The following is an 18,347-nucleotide window of genomic DNA, read 5'->3' as shown; positions in this document are numbered from 1 at the left end:
ATCAGAACGACTTCAGGCTAGCTCTGTAGTTCTGCACAGACACAGAGGTGGAGGTAGGCCTTGGTGAGCTCTGACACGGAATCACAAGCCAAGCACGCAGCAGCTTGTAAGCAGGACTCCTCAGATGCCCCGTGAAGGCTTCCAGGAGTCACTCAGCACCTTGCTCGCTGACATCTGCACACAGGTGCACACACTCTGGAAGCTGAAGTCAGACTTAGGTCATGTCTTAGACAGCTCAACTAAGAGTTGCCAATGCTGCTTCCAAAGAAGTAGGTTTGTGCTTCTCGTTCAAAGATGAAGAAGTGTTTAGTGTTATCAGATAAGTGGCTTAAAGAGAAAGAGTTAATGTTTAGTGTAATGGATTAGGCAGGTTATAAATGAGTAGCAGGGAAAGATAAATTTAAAATGGATCCTGAGGCCACTTGTTTCTGTGGTCTATTATTTGCACAACAGGCATGTGCTTGCATCTTACATATTTTACTATACGTTTCACAACTAACTTACAAAGCACTGGAATCTGCCCTCCAACTAGATCAAACAGGCACCGTTAAAGCAAAGCACTATCACCACATAAAAAGAAAAACATTGAATATGTGGGCAGGGTTAGGAGTCAAGAGTTGCTCTCAACTGAAGGGTTGTGATGACATCACAATGCAGATTGTACGCAACTACCATATCAAGGCAGCATGCACAAATGGCACCAGCAGTGAAGACACACATGCTTAATACTACCAAAGTATCTAATCAGAAAGCTTTGAAATCAATCCAGGAAAATGTTCAACCAAGACTAAAACTCAGCAGGCGGGGCCAGTGACATGGCTCAGCAAGTCAAAGTGATTGCTACATGACCTGAGTTCAATTCCCGGAACCCACATAAAGGTGGAAGAAGAGACCCAACTGAAAGCTGTCCTTTGACTTCCACACGCACTGTGGCTTGTACACCTACACATTCAATAATAAGAAAGAAGTTCATAACGCCTACTTGGTGTCCTTTCTCCTTGTTAACCCTTGTGACTCCATCACTGGACAGCCCCAAGTTTCAGCCGTTCTTTTATGTAGTGTCATACACTGTATCCATCATCCATCTGTCACTTAAGACTATTTACTAAATTCCAGGCACTAGCTTGGGCAAGAGGGTAAAGTGGTAACATAGTTTTGCCCTCCAACTTTTTTCTAGTCAGAGGAGCCTAAGAAACTGTCCCATAAGTCAATGTTATGGAAGAGAAGTGTAGGGAGGTGGGCATGCTTTTAAAACACATACTCAGTGAAAAACATACAAGGAAAGTGACAACTGCACGTCAACCTTGAAGGCTTATCTGAAGAACAGAGTACCCAGGTCCTCAACAAGAGTGGTGCTTATCAGTGTCAGCATCAGCACTTGTCTGCGCAGCTGAACTGAGTTCTTGAAGGCAAAATCCCTCTTATCTCTGTGAGCTCTTAATGTTTAGCACAGAGCTGACACAGCGGTCAGTTCTCAGCACTTTATGGAGGACTAAAAACTTGAGTATTTGAGTTTATGTGTGATTGCAAGTCTGTTGTCTGTAGGGAGAATACAACCTTAGGGAAATTCATTCAAGCCCCTACAAAATTGTTCGCCCAAATAGAATTACAATCTGTAAGCTAAATGAATCAGCCTCTGTAGTAAGATGCTTCTCAAGACTTGGACCTGAGTTGTATGCTCTTATTTGCAAAATAGACTAATTTTAATAGGACCGGGCACAGCAACATCCTGTGCCCAGGACTCAACATGATAACCCATTGAGGATGTACATTCCCAGTTTCACATAAGACAGCAACCAACTCTGCTGCTGCAGGGTGGCCTAGAGCAAACACCCAGCATCCTACCCTTTCCTAATGACAAAGCATAGACCTTTTGCTGTTGTTGTTGTTGTTTTGGTTGTTAAGTGTTAACAGAATAGAATTGTTACTGTTGTTCAGAACTCTAAAAGAAATACAGCCAAAAAACAAAAACAAAAACCCAATAATTTAGATTTCAATGAATAAAACTCAGAACAAGATAATCCCGTATCACCTTTGAAAAGATAGTAAGCTTACAGGTGATGACACTTCTAAAAATCTAGCCATCAAGTGTAGCTCACCTGCCACAAGTGGCTGTGCCTCAGCCATTTTGTTCCTCACTCTGACCAACAGTGTCCACACTGGCCAGGGGCAAGGGAGCAAAGGTCAGTAAGAAGTCACAGTTTACCAAATAATGAACATTATGATGGAGTCATTGCCTAAGCCTTGGATCAGTCTCTAGATGTCAAAACAAGAACATCTCATCAAAACCTGGGACCTTTTGAGTGTGTTTTAATAAGCCATGGATGGTTCCAAACATTAAACAATGTTGGAAAGAGAAACTTTCTAGGTTACAGTGAAGTAAGAATTCCTGATTGCTCCAGCTATGCTGTTCCTAAATCCCACAGGGAAAAGCCATCTGGTCTCAGGGCAGGAAATGGCAGGCACAACTGCAGCGATCATCTCCAGTCCTTTCGACAGGGTCGTTTTGCGTACACGGGAAAATCAGCTTCTTGCCGTGGAATCTTCTCAGGGACACTCTTCTCACCACTGAGAACGAGCTCAGCATTTCACAACTGAGCCTAACCAGATCCCTTCTCTACAGTCGGCAAATTAAACCATGTAATTCCCGAGAAGGCGTGGAGAGGTTTCAAAGCAATATCTGAGAACATCTGCAAGGAACAAGCCTGACAACCATACAACTAAATGAGCACACCGATTCCGTCCATGTTCTGAAGACATTTTCCTTTAATTTATCCAAACACTCATGAAGTCATTTATTTCAGAGGAAATATAAGCTTATAATATTAAACTTACAACATTACAGTATTTACAAGATAGCTGACAAGAGAACCTCACTTGTATAAGAATACAAACACTATTTCTCTCAGCTATTTGCATATAAAAATGGCAGCGACAAGTTTACCGCTCTTGAGATCCTGATTAATTATGGAGCGTAATAAAGACCACTGAAACGGAACACAACGTACACCAAATGTCCCATAACTACAGCTTTAGACCCTCAATGTTTTTCTTCAAGTTCAGCAGCTCCTTTTCTTGCCTTCTTTTCTCCAGTTTGAATGCTAGTTTGTTAGCTTTCTTCTCCACTCTGCGTTCCTGTACAAGAGGATCTTCACGTTACTTACATGTTCATAACGTTTATATGGACAGACCGAGTCACAAAAGAAAACCTTTGCCACACCCTCCCAACAGCACTGTTACCTTCCGCTCCTCTTTTATGGCTTGTTTTCTTGCTCTTTTATCCTCTTTGCTTTCATTTTTGGAACGTGGCTGGGTGGACACCTTGGGTAGATCACTGCCATTGATCATCTGCATCCGTTCAACCTGCTTTGCCGTGAGGCCTTTCTTCGGTAAGACATTGAGAGGTATTCCCGTTTTAGAAGACAGGTGGATTTGTTTGGGCTGCAACAAAGATAAAACAGCACTAGATTATTTCCCATTCCTATTTAGCTCACTAACGATGCACTGTTGACGCTTTTCCTAATCACAGCGCTAGCCACAAAGGGACAGTTACGGTGAGAAAGGGCATTAAAGATAAACTCTTATTTGTGTGTGTGTGTGTATTTGCATGGATGTATGCCATATGTATGGGTGCCTCTGGAAGCCAGAAGAAGGAGTCAGCCTCAGGAGCTGGAGTTACCATAGATGTGTATGCTGTGAACCTAGCTGGGTCCTCTGAAAGAGCAGGAAGTGACCTTAACTGTTGAGCCACCTCCCCATCCCTGAAAATGGTAGCCCCAGGATGGCAACACTTACCTTTGGTTCATATTTGATAAGCTGTGGATGGTTGTATAAATTGGAGTATGTACCTTGAAAAGGAAGATCATATGTCACTTAAGTCCACTGTAAGTTCATCAGAATCACCTACAGTTCTTACTATGTTCCCAGGCTTGGTGTTTTCATAGGATAAAATCACATTAGGGTCTCTCTGAAAACCATTTTGAAATTATTTATAACTCTGTAGTAACTGGACACTCACATTCTAAGTCTTTCTCACAAATTTCCTCAAAGTTTAACTTCTACTACAACATATCTACTTTCCCACAACCACTTCAAATGACTTTCTTACTCTTGGCAGCTGAGTGGACAATAAGATACTTACTGCAAATGGACTCGCAATCCCACTTCTCTTTGGCTTCCTGAAGAACCACAGTAATTATCTCTTCCTTTTCGGACTCATCACGCTCACTCGCTGGCAGATCTTGATCCTCAAAAGGCTCAAGAGTATTCAATTTTACACAACTTTTTTGGTGCATTTTATAAATTGAAAACAGGATAAAGAGAACATTAAATTCCATGTCACTAAACAGCTAGTGACAAGGGCAATTTCAAATCCTACCCTGGTGCCTGTCACATTCCTGACCCATGTCTCTATACCTAGCCCCGCCCCACCCGTCCAGGGGTTTTGCGAATTCACTCTGCTGATAGGCACGTCAAGTCTAGCTGCATCTGTACAAGATGGCAGGCTCCCTAAGATGAACACCAGCTGCTCCTCTATCTCTCCAAAGTATGCGCAGAATTCCCTTGAGGCCTATGGCCCCTTCTGTAATGTGGAAACTGCATGCCACAGCGTCTCGTGGAACAGGACCTGTTAGCAGACTGTAATACCCCAGCAGCGTCTCTCAGATGAGAGTCACTTTGACGCAGAAGCTGACTGAGCAAATACTTCACTGGTGAGCTCTGCTGATCAACTGGGGAAAAGCTTATCTATTAGCCATAACTATTTACTTCTTGGAAGTCCCACCACTTGAGAAAAAAGAAGAAAACAGACACTTTTCAAGTTACGATTCGTCAGCCTGAGGCTAGAAACACTATTATTACTTTCCAACTCCAACATCTCTTCCTGCTTTATCTCCCACCACACCTTCCGCTATTGTATCGTGATCTTAGGTCAGTTAGTATAGACTCTGACTATGTGGACCCTTCTCCAGCAACAGTCATTTGAAAGTAGAAAAACAGAGCAGCTAAGGAGGGGACAGCTGCATACTTCTCTGCCTTCTCCTTATAGTAGTCATTCAAAACTTCCTGCAACCGACTGCTGTCCACTTGAATGGAACCTTCCAATTCCGCATTATCCAGAGCTCCGATTTCATCGTCGTCATATTGTTCATAAAACTTGAATTAAAAACAAACAAACAAACAAAAAACAAAACAAAAAAGATGCCATGAAAAGCAAACCACAACTATTTATGATTTTTATTTAGGCTAACTTTACTCCTACGTAGTCTTTCAGCACTACTAAAGCTCAAAACTATCACTGCTGTGTCAGCAGAGAGGAAGCACCACTGGCAATGCAGAGAAGATATACATTTGAGAATTTTTGCCTGTGGAGAAATCTTATCCTAACTCAATACAAACATATAGGTAATGTACATAAGTAAGCACATTAGAGATGCTGTGAGAAGGACAGAATGGGTGAAGAGCAGCCACGTGAATATCCACACAGTACTGTAAACCAGGAGCTGGCCTGCCACAGAGGAGCCAGATCTGGTGTACTTCAAGTTTTACACGTATCTCACACTCTGCTACTTCTTTTGTTTTTAGTGTTAGTTATATTTGAAAAACCAACCAACAAACAAACAAAAGTGGAATTTTGTTTATGCTAGGCCAGCCAACTCTTAGGAAATTTTATAGATTAGGGTCAGATGCAAAATTGGAATATCAAAACCCCAGAAAAAGATGCCAGTATATTAGATCAGTCAACTTTTGGGACCAAATAGGTTCCGTCTTGCCCAGGGCGTGGCTTGATCTATGTTAATGCAATACACAGTTAATGGTTCCAGTCTCTCTCTCTGGTTTTTTGAGACAGGGTTTCTCTGTGTAGCCTTGGCTGTCCTAGACTCACTTTGTAGACCAGGCTGTCTTTGAACTCAGAAATTGCCTGCTGCTGCTGCCCAAGTGCTGGGATTACAGACATGCGCCACCATGCCTGGCTCTAGTCTCTCTTTTGCATGGAGAGAGTGCTCAGTGCCATTTCTCAGGGACCTCACCTTCTCAAACCTCTCATCATGCAGAGTCAGCTGTTCATTTCTCCTCATGACTGAGGATGTCATGGAATACTCTGTGAAACGGCTTTTTGTTTCCTCTTCCCAAAATAGGTGTTTTCTGATGGTTTCCTGAGGTGAACCAGGGGCGGATCCATCACCTCCACCTGACAGTCGGCCTGCAGAGCTACAGTCATCATCGCTCCCATCCTCATCGTCCACATCTTCCCACTCGTTGCCATCTTCACTCTCAGATTCCCTAAAGCCAACAGGTCATAACCACCGGTCAAGAGAACTTCAAAAACCAACATAAGGCTGGGCGGTGGTGGCGCACGCCTTTAATCCCAGTACTCGGGAGGCAGAGGCAGGTGGACTGCTGTGAATTTGAGGCCAGACTGGTCTACAAATCGAGTCAAAGGAAGCCAAGGCTACACAGAGAAACTCTGTCTAAGGGGAAAAAAAAAGAGAGAGAGAGAGAGAGAAAAGAAAAGAAAGAAAAAAAAAAAGAAAGAAAAAGAAAAAACCAACAGACCTAGGGGAGGGGAATAGGATGAAAGGGAGGAAGTGGGAACGGGAAGATACAAGTGAGGGGATAACAACTGAGATGTAATCTGAATAAATTACTTAAATAAAAAAAATTTTAAAAAGAAAAACAAAACAAAACCAACTGAACAAAGTGACTTTATACAGAACTGGGAGCTACTGCCGGGTGGCTCTGGAGGGAGCTGGACTGGAGGTGCTCTAGACTCATCTGGCACGGCAGGAAAAGCACCCAGCCATCAGGATCCTGGGATTTGAGCTCCAGTTACTGATAGTATGTCTCAACTGTAACTGTTTTCCGCTCTAATACAGACACCTTGGACTACACATTCTTAGAACTGTCTTCCTACCGAAGCGTGGTTACCCTCCCACTAGAGAAGCCCCACACATACGGCACATCCATCCCATCTTCTCCCACTGGCTTGTTGGCCTGAAGGATGAAGTCATCTTCAAGGAGGTTTTCTGGGTCGTCAAAGTCAAAATCATCATCAAGAGCAGCAACAATGTCAGGATCAAAATCCAGTCGAGGTCCTAAAAGGAAAAGAGAAACTGAGCAAAACCTGTATCTTTAAAATCTCAGCATTTAGGAGTTCAAGTTCAACCTCAGCTTTACTGTGAGTTGGACACCATCCTGAGCTACACTGCTGCAAACAAACCAAACCAAAAAAACCAAACAAAACAAAATAGAAATCCCCAGGTCTCCTGCACCCTACCAGGGAGCGTGGGGGACACCAAGAAAACAGTCCATTTACTTTATATAATCTGATCTATTTATGTACTGCAGATAGAAGATTTAAAAATTAAGTCCAGTTTAGATAGATAGAATAAAAAAGAATCCATTCTTCAATATTTTCTAGTAAAGTCACTTCCATTGTAAATCTATACCATTAAACTCTATCTTCTTAGCAAAATTCCTAAATTTTCACCTGCAGGAAGAATCCATTTATTAGAATGGATTTAAAGAACCCATTTATTAGAGATAAATATTTGGTGACTTTTACATGTTCACAAACTTCGGTTACAAATTTTAATGAATCCCAGCTGGTTTCTTTAGATATATAATTCTATTTAATAAAATGAACTCAGGAAAATGTTTTAAAGTTCAAACTTTTCATTTGACATGCCTGCCAATAAGGCCTGCTAGGCCACCCCTGCCTACTTCTCCAGATGCATTTTTATTCATCCTTCATGGCCTCCTGGCATGCTAAAGTGTATACAGTGTTCGGTATTTACATTCTCTGGGTTTTGCATGTAGTTAGTCTTCTGTCTGAACACTTTCTTTTCCCCAGCATCCCCCTCCTCCTGCCACCTGCCTTCTACTTCAGAAAGCAGCTGGGTTCAGGGGTGCAGCTACTGTGCAGAACAACCACAAATGCCACAAGTGAACTTTGCTACTTTCTTAGAAGCTTTGCCCAGCCTCCCAAGGCCAGCGCTGGTGCCCCTTACATTCATTCTCCTGTGCCACGACTGTAGTATCTCACTTCGTATCTTTCTAACAGACAGAAATTCTCTGAGTTAGAGAAGATGCTTTACTTTGGTTTAATTCAAGACTCTACAATGGCCACTCTATAGAATAAACTAATGAAAGAATATTAGAAAGGCAAGTATTAACTTAGGAAAAAATATGAAATACTGCTTCTGTGGACCTTTGTTTTAAACTACTACAATGGTGGTATTGAAAGTTTTCTTTAAAAATAATACCTTCAGTTTATCTTGAGCGAACCACAAAATACTTCCAAATTTGGATTTCTTCCAAATAGTTACATGCTATTGTTTAAAATTAAAGGAATAACGATAACAAGTTATCTTCATAAAAGAGCACGTGAACTTCCCTTTCTGGATTTCCAGTCTTCTCCAACGAGACCTATAAAAACCTAAGAAGCGGATGCACAATACAAACTCCTGCTGGCCACACTCACTTCCTCTTTATGTTCTATTATCCAAATTCTAGAATTCTCTCAATTGTTTCAACTCTTCATTGTAGATGGGAAAATTCTGTATCACTGTGTTTCTTTTTGCATTAACACAAATAAACTCAAATGAAAACTGAAAGAAGTTAGATTTTTTTTGGGGGGCGGGGCGCTGTGAGCATTAGCCTTTAATGGATGAGCCACCTATGAACTACAGCCTCAACAATGACCAGCACAGCAAGATATCCCAAGGATACAGCAGTGGTACTTGTATTTTTGGAGTAGCCAACAGTCACCCAGTTAGACTTTAGACAACTTAAACAGGAGAAAATTCATGCCTGGTACTGTAAACTTAGCCAACTACCGAGGAGTTGGGAGGTCATGGGCCCTAGAGGAAAATCTCCATCTGCAGCATTCCTGCGTCAGTCACATCCCAAGTGCACTCTAAATACTCATTCGTACATGCAGAGATGCCTCTCTCACTGCGGTAGACAAGAGACCAGCACAGAAAGCCACAACTAGTCAAAACGCAGACAACTGACTGTGGGTCTAGTTGTCCAGACCCATGTGCTAGGTTTACAACCCATAACACCTAAGGCCCAAGAAACAGCAAGGAAGGGGATCGGAAAGATTTTAAGAGCCAGAGGTCCAAGGTGCCTGTTACAAGGTAGTGTTTTCTGTACAACAGTAGTTGCATCCATGGAATCTTGAATCATATCCTCACCTAAATAAGACCCACACAAATAATACCAGGCGACCTCCCAGTGTGATGGGGATGGAGGAATCTCACAAGGCTCCACCCCTAGATCAAGATGCTGCTGAGAGGGAGAACCTCTCAGGAACAACCTTCCATAGGTTATCCAAGCCCAGGTGATCACCCCTAAACACACAACGCACAACATTAAATGGACCCAGCAGGCTGTATTTATACATACATGTATATGTAACAATAATTAAAGAATGAACAGTCGTGAAGTTGAAAGGGAGTAGGGGATGCAGAAGAGATTATGGGGAAGGGGAATCATGTAAATATAGTACACATATATGAACTTTTCAAATAATAAAATGAGTGTTGAAAAAAAAAAAGTTAAAACTCACCTGAAACTGGAGCTGCTTTGTTTAACAATCCAACATCTTCCTCAAACTCTGATGCAAACACTGATGAAGGCAACTTAATTGCAGTGCTCTTGAAAAGAAATTAGTTGTTAGGATTATGTAGAAAACACTGTCTAGTCACTGAACTGGATTGAAAAGTATGCTTTCAAAATTCATATCCACTCAGCCAGCCTCAGGCTGTTACCATACTTGAAATAGGGTTTGCTGTGCCTTATTCCCCGTGAAATAACCCAATGTACACATCACCCCGAAACATTAATGTTGAGACCAGATGGGCCTGACAGGTGGTCAGTGTTCTGTTCTCATGCATGGACTACTGCAGTAACAAGCTGGAAGTGGTCTGCATTAAGGCCAGTCAACTGTGAGTCTCTCACGCTCTATACTTACTTACTAAGATCTACTGTCAACAAGGCTGCAACCATATGTACTCTCTCGCTCCTGAACATGAGTGCAGTGGTTTGCCCTCACAGGAAGGGGAGAATGAGATGTGAAGACGGACAGTCTTGAATGAGGCATCCACGGGGCCAGGACTCTGATGTTAGACTACTGGCAGGGTTTGGAAGTTACGAGTTATATGAGTGACACAATCTTCTTGAGTGCCCAAGAAGGAAAGTGAGCCTTCCAAGACCTTGGTTTCAGACTTCTGGCCTCTAGACCTGAGAGAATAAATGTCTGCTGTAAATCACTGTTTGTGGTGATTTGCTGCCAGTGTCAGGAAGCTGTTACCACTGCATCCTTGGACTTCTTCCCTGTGTGCCAGCACACATTCTCAACACTCTACCACAACCCTACCAGGGGCCTTTTAAATATTTCACAGCATCCTCATCACTATTCCTGTTAGATAGACATTTCACGGCGGGGGAAGAAGCTCAAAAGTTGAAAGGCTACATGCCTGAAATCAGTCATTAAGAGGACCCAGGATTTAATCCTCATTTTACAACTCTACCTGCCTAGAGCCCCCAAAATAATGCATTTTCCCTTCTTACACTAGTGATAACATCCCACGGTCTGGTGGTGGCAACAGCCTCGCTTGGAACCAGTTGTCTTAACTCCAATGGATGTCTAAGAATCTCTGCCCCTACATCCCTCTGAACTCTGGCACACCATGTTTTTACTCCTTTCCATTGGGTAACATCCCATGTGTAGTTAACCAAGTCACTAAAGCTGCTCCATCAGTCAATTCCTAATTCAACCTTATCTCTGCCAGATGTGACCTGCCTGAACTTTGAACAGGTCCTGACTTCTTGAGACTACTCTAGGTATCCAAATGTTTGTTACTTGGCAAAAGAGCGTAGGACTCTAGCCCAGTTCCTCACTGTCATGTAGTAATTCAATATAATTTAGTGAGCATGCATAAGCCTGTCCCTATGATCCAAAACATACCTTAGTCTGTTCCTGATTGAAATGCTCTTCCCAGGTAGTTACATCTGGTGGTCAGCTTAGTTCATTTCCTCCTGTATAAAGCTGTTCCTAGAATTTCCTTCTGGGTAAACCTTTAGCTCCTCCATCTTTACACTATGCAATCTACTTAACACACGTACATACTCTGACTAACCCATTTAGCTTTATTTTCTCCTCCTCCATCACTTAGTATGTGAGGGTGAACACAAATGCTATGTCTATGTGCGCCTCTCAGCTCACCCACCCTACCCTGAGTCCAGCAGCAGCAATGACATCAAGACAGATGCCCTCACTGGTCCATAAACAGAGCACAGTGGTGCAAGACTGGATTTGCAGCTCTGGGAAACTTGAGGTAGGAAGAGTCAGAGCTCCAGGTTGGCCTGGGGTGCACATAAAGACTCTGCCTGAGGGAAGATGAATGGAAGCTTGCTTCTAGCACAAGGACACAAAGGCTCACAGCTGCAATTCTGTGGACCCTTGTTATTTACATTCTACCATCATCATCACCACCACTGTGGCATCTGTGTAGCTCAGAGACAACTTTATGGAGCTGCTCTCTCCACCTTTATATGGAGAACTGGGAATTGAGTTTAGGTTGTCAGTTCGACAAGAGCCCTTACCCAGAAACCCTGCCCTAATAATTTAAGACCGATAACCAATCATGATGGTACAAGCTTGAAATCCCTACATACAGGAGAAATAAGCAAGAAGAGCTATCTGTATATATTTACTTAAAGCAAGGTCTTACTATGTAGCCTTGCTGGCTAGGAACTCAGTATGTAGACTAGACTGGCCTTGAACTCAGAGATCCTCTTGCCTTTGCCTCCTAGATCATGGGATTAAAGGCATGCACCACCACAACAACCATTTATTATTTTTAAAGCAAGTCTGAATTGAGATTTTTGTTACTTTGAACAGAGAATATCCAATAGTTTGTCCTAATCAACAACAACAAATGTGTATGTATGTGTGTGTATGTGTGTATATATATACACATATATACACATACATATATACATATCAATACACACACACACACACTTTAAAAGTGTAAGATTCTTCTTAAAATTCTAAGACTAAAGCGGGATTTAATAAGTTTACTTATAGGATTTTTTTTTCAAGTCTTGAAACATAGTCAATCAGATAAATGAGAGTTCCAATAATGATCACTTTCCTTCCAGGCAGACATGCTTATTTTAATAGCTGTGAGGTTTTCAGCTCTTCTCTTACAGCAGTGACTACACTGTCATGTGAAAATCAAGGCAAGCCCAAGCAGTCCCATCTCTGCTACCCTCTGCACTGCACTATACTCTGTGCCTCTGCTGCACCCAATCCTCCGATAAAGTCAAACCTAACAAGGGCGTTAAGCCACATTTTTATGAAGCAAAAGCAGAGGCACCTAAGCCACTTCTAGGTTACCATGTATGGTGTTCCAACGACATCTTCATGTATGCATACCAAATGACGCATTTGTTTTTAAATTTTACTTGTCCGTATAAACACAAATGAATTGTCCATTTAATAGCTTTATTCTGTTAAAAGAAATAGTGATTCTTCTTACCCAAAATGAATTAAAGATTAAAACCTAGCCTTTCTCTGCTCTGTAGAACTCACACTCAACACTGCTATGACTTTACTAAAACTTTCCTTCCTAGAAAAGAGACAGCAGGAGACCGTCATCTCCCCCATGGGGCATAAAAGAGGCACTAAGTACCCTGCTGGAGGAGGGAGACGAGAAGCTGGATCTGTGGTACAGAGGTGGTGTGCCATGTGCGCCCTGACAAGAGAATGAACAGAGAGTTGCAGTTGTCGCCTCTGTCTTTAGGACCATACTCTGAAACCTATCTGTCATCTCCTTAGCAGTGACCATTGCCCAGGGAGACATAAGATCATACGTCTCCTCAGAAGACATCTTGCCATCGCTCTTCTTTCACTGAAAATCCCAATGAATGTCTTTTCCTTTTTAAAGTACCAGGCGATAGAATAAAAAGACAAACCAGCATGCAAAGGAGGCATCCTCAACATAAACAGGCCTAACTGGGACTCCCACGAGCAGCACTGGGCACATATAACGGTGCCTGCCTGCACTGAAAGGGTTAAGTACAATGCAGCAGCCTGTACTTTTGCTGAGAAGACTAACAGTAGCTTTATTACAACCCATTCACGATGGTTACCTTGCAGTTTTCACCAAAGTATTCAAGATCCACAAATGTCACACCTAAAACAGTTGACGGTCACGAAACAAGGCTAGAATACAGAATGTCCTGTTCTCTTCTATGGAAAATGCTGCCTGACACAACTCAAAGTTCTGAACCTTGACACCAGCTACCAGAGAGCTGGCCTACGACTTCCTGGCGCTGCAGATATATAAATATATATCTATATAATTTTAGACAGCGACTCTCTGTTCATCATACTGACACCATTTACTACTCCAACATGACCGACTTAAAAACGAGGCGCCTTTCCTCACTGCTGCAAGGTTGTACACTTAAAGGGCCGGGAGAGCTTACTGGAAACACCGAGGCTTCTTTATCGTCACAGCTGTGCGTGCTGAAGGCGGTGCTGGGAACGAGCTCCGCAGGCCCAGACGGCTCCTTCAGGTGCTGCAGGTAGTCATAATCATCATCGAAGAAGACGCCGTACTTCCTCTGCTCCGCCCGTCTCTCCTCAGTATTTACCTTGGATAACAAGATGGAATCAGCTACTCCGCCGTGGATAAGACCAGGGTCCTTAGAGAAAGCAGGACTTCCAGGCGGGAAATGGTCCATGGACACTGGCTGACAGGAATCACTCATTCTCAACAAAATACCAAAACTACTGCATGTCCAAACCAGAGCGCCACATAAAATTAGAATGAAGGGAAAACAAGCCAGGCTCAGGCAGACCACTTGAACCCCGGAATGTAAGACAAGCCCAGAAAAAGCAGCAAGACCTTGTGTCAAAGACAACGTAAAACACGAGCACACACATACACAACAAGAATGAGAACAACTCTTTCAACTAGACGACTCTGTATAACAACTCCAGGTGAGAAATATATGTAACCCACACTCAAAAATGAGGTTGGGGGCTGGAGAGATGGCTCAGAGGACAAAAGTACTGTCTGTTCTTCCAGAGGTCCTGAGTTCAATTCCCAGCACCCACATGGTGGCTCCCACCATCTATACTGGAATACTTTGCCCTCTTCTGGTGTGCAGTACACGCAGGTAGAGCACGCATACATAAAATAAATAAATAAAATCTTTTAAAAAAAATGTAGTTGGAGGGTTAGAAGAAAAGATTTGAGGACTTTGACAGTAAATATAGTTTCTTGTATTTATAAGCAAAGAAAGCTTTTCAGTGGTATAAAGAGCGGCTTTAATGAAAGTTAAACAAAGGCCATTGCCCTCAAAACTTAAAACATTTTTTAAGTTTTAGTTTTTTAATGAGTATCTGGACTACATGTGTATGTGTGCCTGGTATACGTGGAGAACAAAAGAGGGTGCCTGATCCCCCTCGAACGGCTGTTACGGACGGTTGTGAACCCACACATGGGCGCTGGGAACTACACATGGGCTCTCAAGGGCAGCGAGTCAGCACCGAGCTGTGTTTCCAGCATCCCCCAGTAGTTTTAAATTATCCATCTTCAACAAGTATATGGTAACATAAACCACCCTTCTCAGGGCTCCCTTAGGATTCCCAAAGCTAATTCATAAGCTTAGATGTTTTGTATTTCATGAGTGACTAGGAGGCAAAAATACAAACCAAAGGCTATTGTAACATGGCAGAACCCAAGGGACAGCAGACACTGAGCATATGGCCAACGTAAATAACACTACACAGCACTGTAGGGTGTGGTCTAGTGAACTTTACTAATGTTCTGTAAGATCTCTTTAATAATCTCAAAGATGCTTTATGCTGTCAATCAAAAAATACACAACATCAAACAATTGGAAAGCCAGTCACAGCTCATTCGCTAGAGACCAGTTTCTGAGAGTATCAGCTCATTATAAAAATCTGAGGGTAGAGTTCAAGGGTAGAGCGCTTGCTGGGCATGTGTAACCCTCCTGGGTTCCATTTTCAGGACTAGAAAACTACCATCCATCTAAAAAGTTAGTGGTTACAGGGCAGGGCCTACCTTCTGTGTAGGCAACAGAACTCTCTGGGGTGCAGTTTCATCTGCTGCTAAGGGATCTCGCTGGCTCCGGTGGACCAGGTGAAACGACAGAGCTTTCTTCTTTTCTATAAAGGGCTTCTTCTTTCTGTGAGGCTACAAAATAATCAGGAAAGGTCGATAAAACAGAACCCCCACACAGTGTACAGTCCCACAACCACAGTGTGTGAAGAAGGCTGAACAGATTTGTCAGATTTGCACATCTAAGCCAGACTATAGTCCTTGTCTTGTGAAGCTGAGCACCTACTCTGAGACACCTGTTCAGAGGAGCTGGGAATATGGCAGTGGGGCAGTCGGGCAAACTCTCAGTTCTCAGCAAGCAAATCAATAAGATAATGACCTTAGTGAAGACAAATCAAACAAGGTGAAGCGAAAATGCCTAAAGTGCCTTTATAATGCATGCTCTGGGAAGGTCCCCGAAAAGTTATACCAACTTGACAAGGAGCCTGCCCCAAGAAAATGTAGAGGCGACAGGCGTTTCATCTACTAACTAGTAAACAAAACCAGGACACTGACAACTTGTAAGTCGAGATGTCAACTAAGTGTCCCATGAGGATCCCGGAAGCAGGGGGCGGAGCTTCTGTGTCCCGGGGACTGAGTTAATCCAAGCCGTCAGAACTGTACAACTCCCGGAGTTTTTCAAAAGGGAAACAAACTATCCCTTCTCCTTCCAAAGTGCACCGGGGGTGACGAAGGTGACCGGCCTCGGGGCACCACGCCGCGCAGCCAGTGACCTTTATCAGACGCAGGGAGGGGCAAACACAGACATAACCGGAATCCGCCGGCTCCCGCCGGGAGCACCGCGGCTTTCTCACCATGATGGGGCAGGGACTCCCTTTGCGGAACCGTGGAAACCGAACCGCAGATCACCGGTATCTCCCGGCAGAGCCACACGTGGGTACACAGGTCCGGGACAGCACGTCACACGATGGCGTGGCAATGGACCAATCACCGAGTCGCCGCAGGACCGAAACCGGAAGTTGCGTGAGCCGGTGTCTCCTGAAAGCTCGCGGGAACTTCCGGGAGGCGGGACTAGCAAGGGCCTGGGTGGGCGGGGCTTTACTAGCAGGAGTTGGTGCCTGAAGGGAGGTGCCTAACTAACCTGAGTTCTACCTGAGGGTCAACTTCCTGTTCCAAAGCCCTGAGGATGAATGAAACATTATCATTGAAGATATTCCTTACCTGTTCCTAACAGAAAAAAAAAAGCAAAACAAGACCAACTCTCTGCAGGTTCATGGAAGGGAGGTAGCCACTTCCTTGGCTTCTTGAACCAGGGGAATCAGTTGCCCAGCTCTAGTAGGCAGACTCAGACATCATCAGGGTCTTAATTTTACATCTTTTAATGAACAATCCCCAACTATACCTTTAACACAGTCCCTAAGACTACTGGTTTTAGGAGCATTTGATGAGATAAACTAGATACCGAAACTCTGTTGATTATCTTCTAAGACGAAAACTAAAAATACCAAGGTGGTTTTGTTTGTTTCTGTTTTTTGTTTTGTAGATGACAAAAATTTATTGTAATCAAGCCAATACTGATTGATCAGGGCCGCAGAACAGATTCAGGAGCTGAACTATGACCCTGAAGGGACGGTGTGCAGCATATTTAAAGGATGAAACCATAAAGGGAGGGGGGTGGGGTGGGCTGTAGCATTGTCCAATCATATTTTGACATAAGGGGTTGAGCAAAGGAGTTTCCATCAATCAGGACAGGGGTAGGTTCCTGGGCCTGCAAACATGAACTTAATTTGGCCCTGCCAACTAGATGGCAAAGTTGTCCTTGAGTCGTCTGGACTCAGACAACTGTCTTCTTACAAGTTGTCCCTGCATGTCTGGACTCAGAACTGTTTCCTTACAACACAAACTGTCCATCTATTTGGAAGTCCTCAGCTCCCGTAGGTCGTGGTGGGACGTTGAACTTAGTTCCTCCCTATGATTAAATGGAGTCTAAAACCAAAATGGTAGTATTTACAATAAGTTTCTCTCACTTGTTTCCAACACTATGACTGTGAACAGTCAGGCAGCTCTGTGGACAGCTGCAGGGGACTTGACAATGGGTCAACAGGCATCTCTGAGGCCACTCCAGAGACACATCCACAGCAGAATATGTCATTACCAGCTGCCAGGATGCAGGGTCTCCTCAGAGACAGTCTCTATAAATAAAATCTCTCATATGGACCTGCTGTGTGGCGGGATTTGTGTATACATTATACGAGAGGTGCTATTATGATCATTACATTGAAAACCAAAGTTCCCTCGGGGTATGGTGGCACATGCCTTTAATCCCAGCACTCGGGAGTCAGAGATGGTGGATGTCTGTGAGTTCGAGGCCAGCCTGATCTACAACGTGAGTCTAGGACAGCCAAGGCTAACACAGAGAGACCCATGTCTCAAAAAAACCAAAACAAACAAAAAACCCCAAAACAAAAACAAAAAACCAAAACAAAACAATCCCCAAGTTCCCAGAAGAAAAAGCCTGTGTTGAAAATTCTACAAGGATAAATGACTAATTAGAACTTCTTTATTGTGGAAAGTTGGAATGTTGCAGACCCAGAACCAAAGTATCTTGATCTATCTTCAATCCCCTTAGTAGCCAGCTGCTTGTTGTCCTCTGTGTCTGACCTAGCTACTTTGTGACTATTAGGTAAATTATTTAACATGCATTCTTGTGGACCACCATTTCTGCCAACCCCAAAGCCAAGAACCCCATCAGCTAGCATTCTGAACCACAGCAGAGTTTGTCAGAGCTACTGTAACCTGTCTATCTGTGATGGCCAGCAATGTGTTTGGAAAATGAATTTATCTTCCAATATTTATGATTTTTTTCCGGACATAGTGTTTCTCTGTGAATCCCTGGGTGTCCAGGAACTAATTGGGTAGACCAGTTGAACTCAGAGACCTGCTTGCCTCTGCCTCCTGAATGCTGGGATTAAAGGCCTGCACTAACATGCTCTGCTAAAGAGTTTTCTTTTCTTTTTGTTTGCTTGTTTTTCTGAGATAGGGTCTCAATATGTAGCTCTGGCTGTTCTGAAATTCACCACGTAGACCAGGAAGGCCTCAAAAAGATCCACCAGCCTCTGCCTCTGGAGTCCTGGGATTAGATTTATAATTTGGAAAATATAATTAATAGAAATCTATGTGTCCACTTCCACTTCCATAGTCAACCAGGGCACTATGAATCTGTGGTCTTGGATGTGGCAC

The 18,347-nt window shown here is 43.3% G+C and overlaps 2 protein-coding genes across 4 annotated transcripts in view; both read right to left on the bottom strand.

The window, feature by feature from the left end:
- The window catches only part of ZC2HC1B (zinc finger C2HC-type containing 1B), a 49,162-nt gene extending 46,547 nt beyond the window's left edge, over positions 1-2,615 (bottom strand). For all 3 annotated transcript variants that reach the window (XM_084777008.1, XM_084777010.1, XM_084777009.1), the window contains exon 1: positions 2,100-2,615. In XM_084777008.1, coding sequence (XP_084633134.1) covers positions 2,100-2,127 — 28 coding nt within the window. In that variant the 5' untranslated portion in view covers positions 2,128-2,615. The remainder of the gene's footprint in view (positions 1-2,099) is intronic.
- Positions 2,616-2,748: 133 nt separating this feature from the next.
- Positions 2,749-16,118, bottom strand: LTV1 (LTV1 ribosome biogenesis factor). Its single transcript, XM_084777007.1, has 11 exons — positions 15,962-16,118; positions 15,111-15,242; positions 13,504-13,671; positions 9,572-9,659; positions 6,956-7,094; positions 6,030-6,282; positions 5,027-5,154; positions 4,142-4,281; positions 3,796-3,848; positions 3,241-3,441; positions 2,749-3,135 (listed from the first exon to the last, which is right to left on the bottom strand). Exons 1-11 carry the CDS (start codon positions 15,962-15,964, stop codon positions 3,025-3,027), a joined length of 1,416 nt encoding a protein of 471 aa, XP_084633133.1. The 5' UTR covers positions 15,965-16,118; the 3' UTR covers positions 2,749-3,024.
- Between the last annotated feature and the right edge of the window lie 2,229 nt (positions 16,119-18,347).

Source organism: Acomys minous, assembly GCF_964271855.1.
Source record: "Acomys minous genome assembly, chromosome: 3".
NCBI classification, from domain to species: Eukaryota; Metazoa; Chordata; class Mammalia; order Rodentia; family Muridae; genus Acomys; species Acomys minous.
Note: the sequence above shows the minus strand (reverse complement) of the source record. Positions and strands in the feature narration are given on the sequence as shown.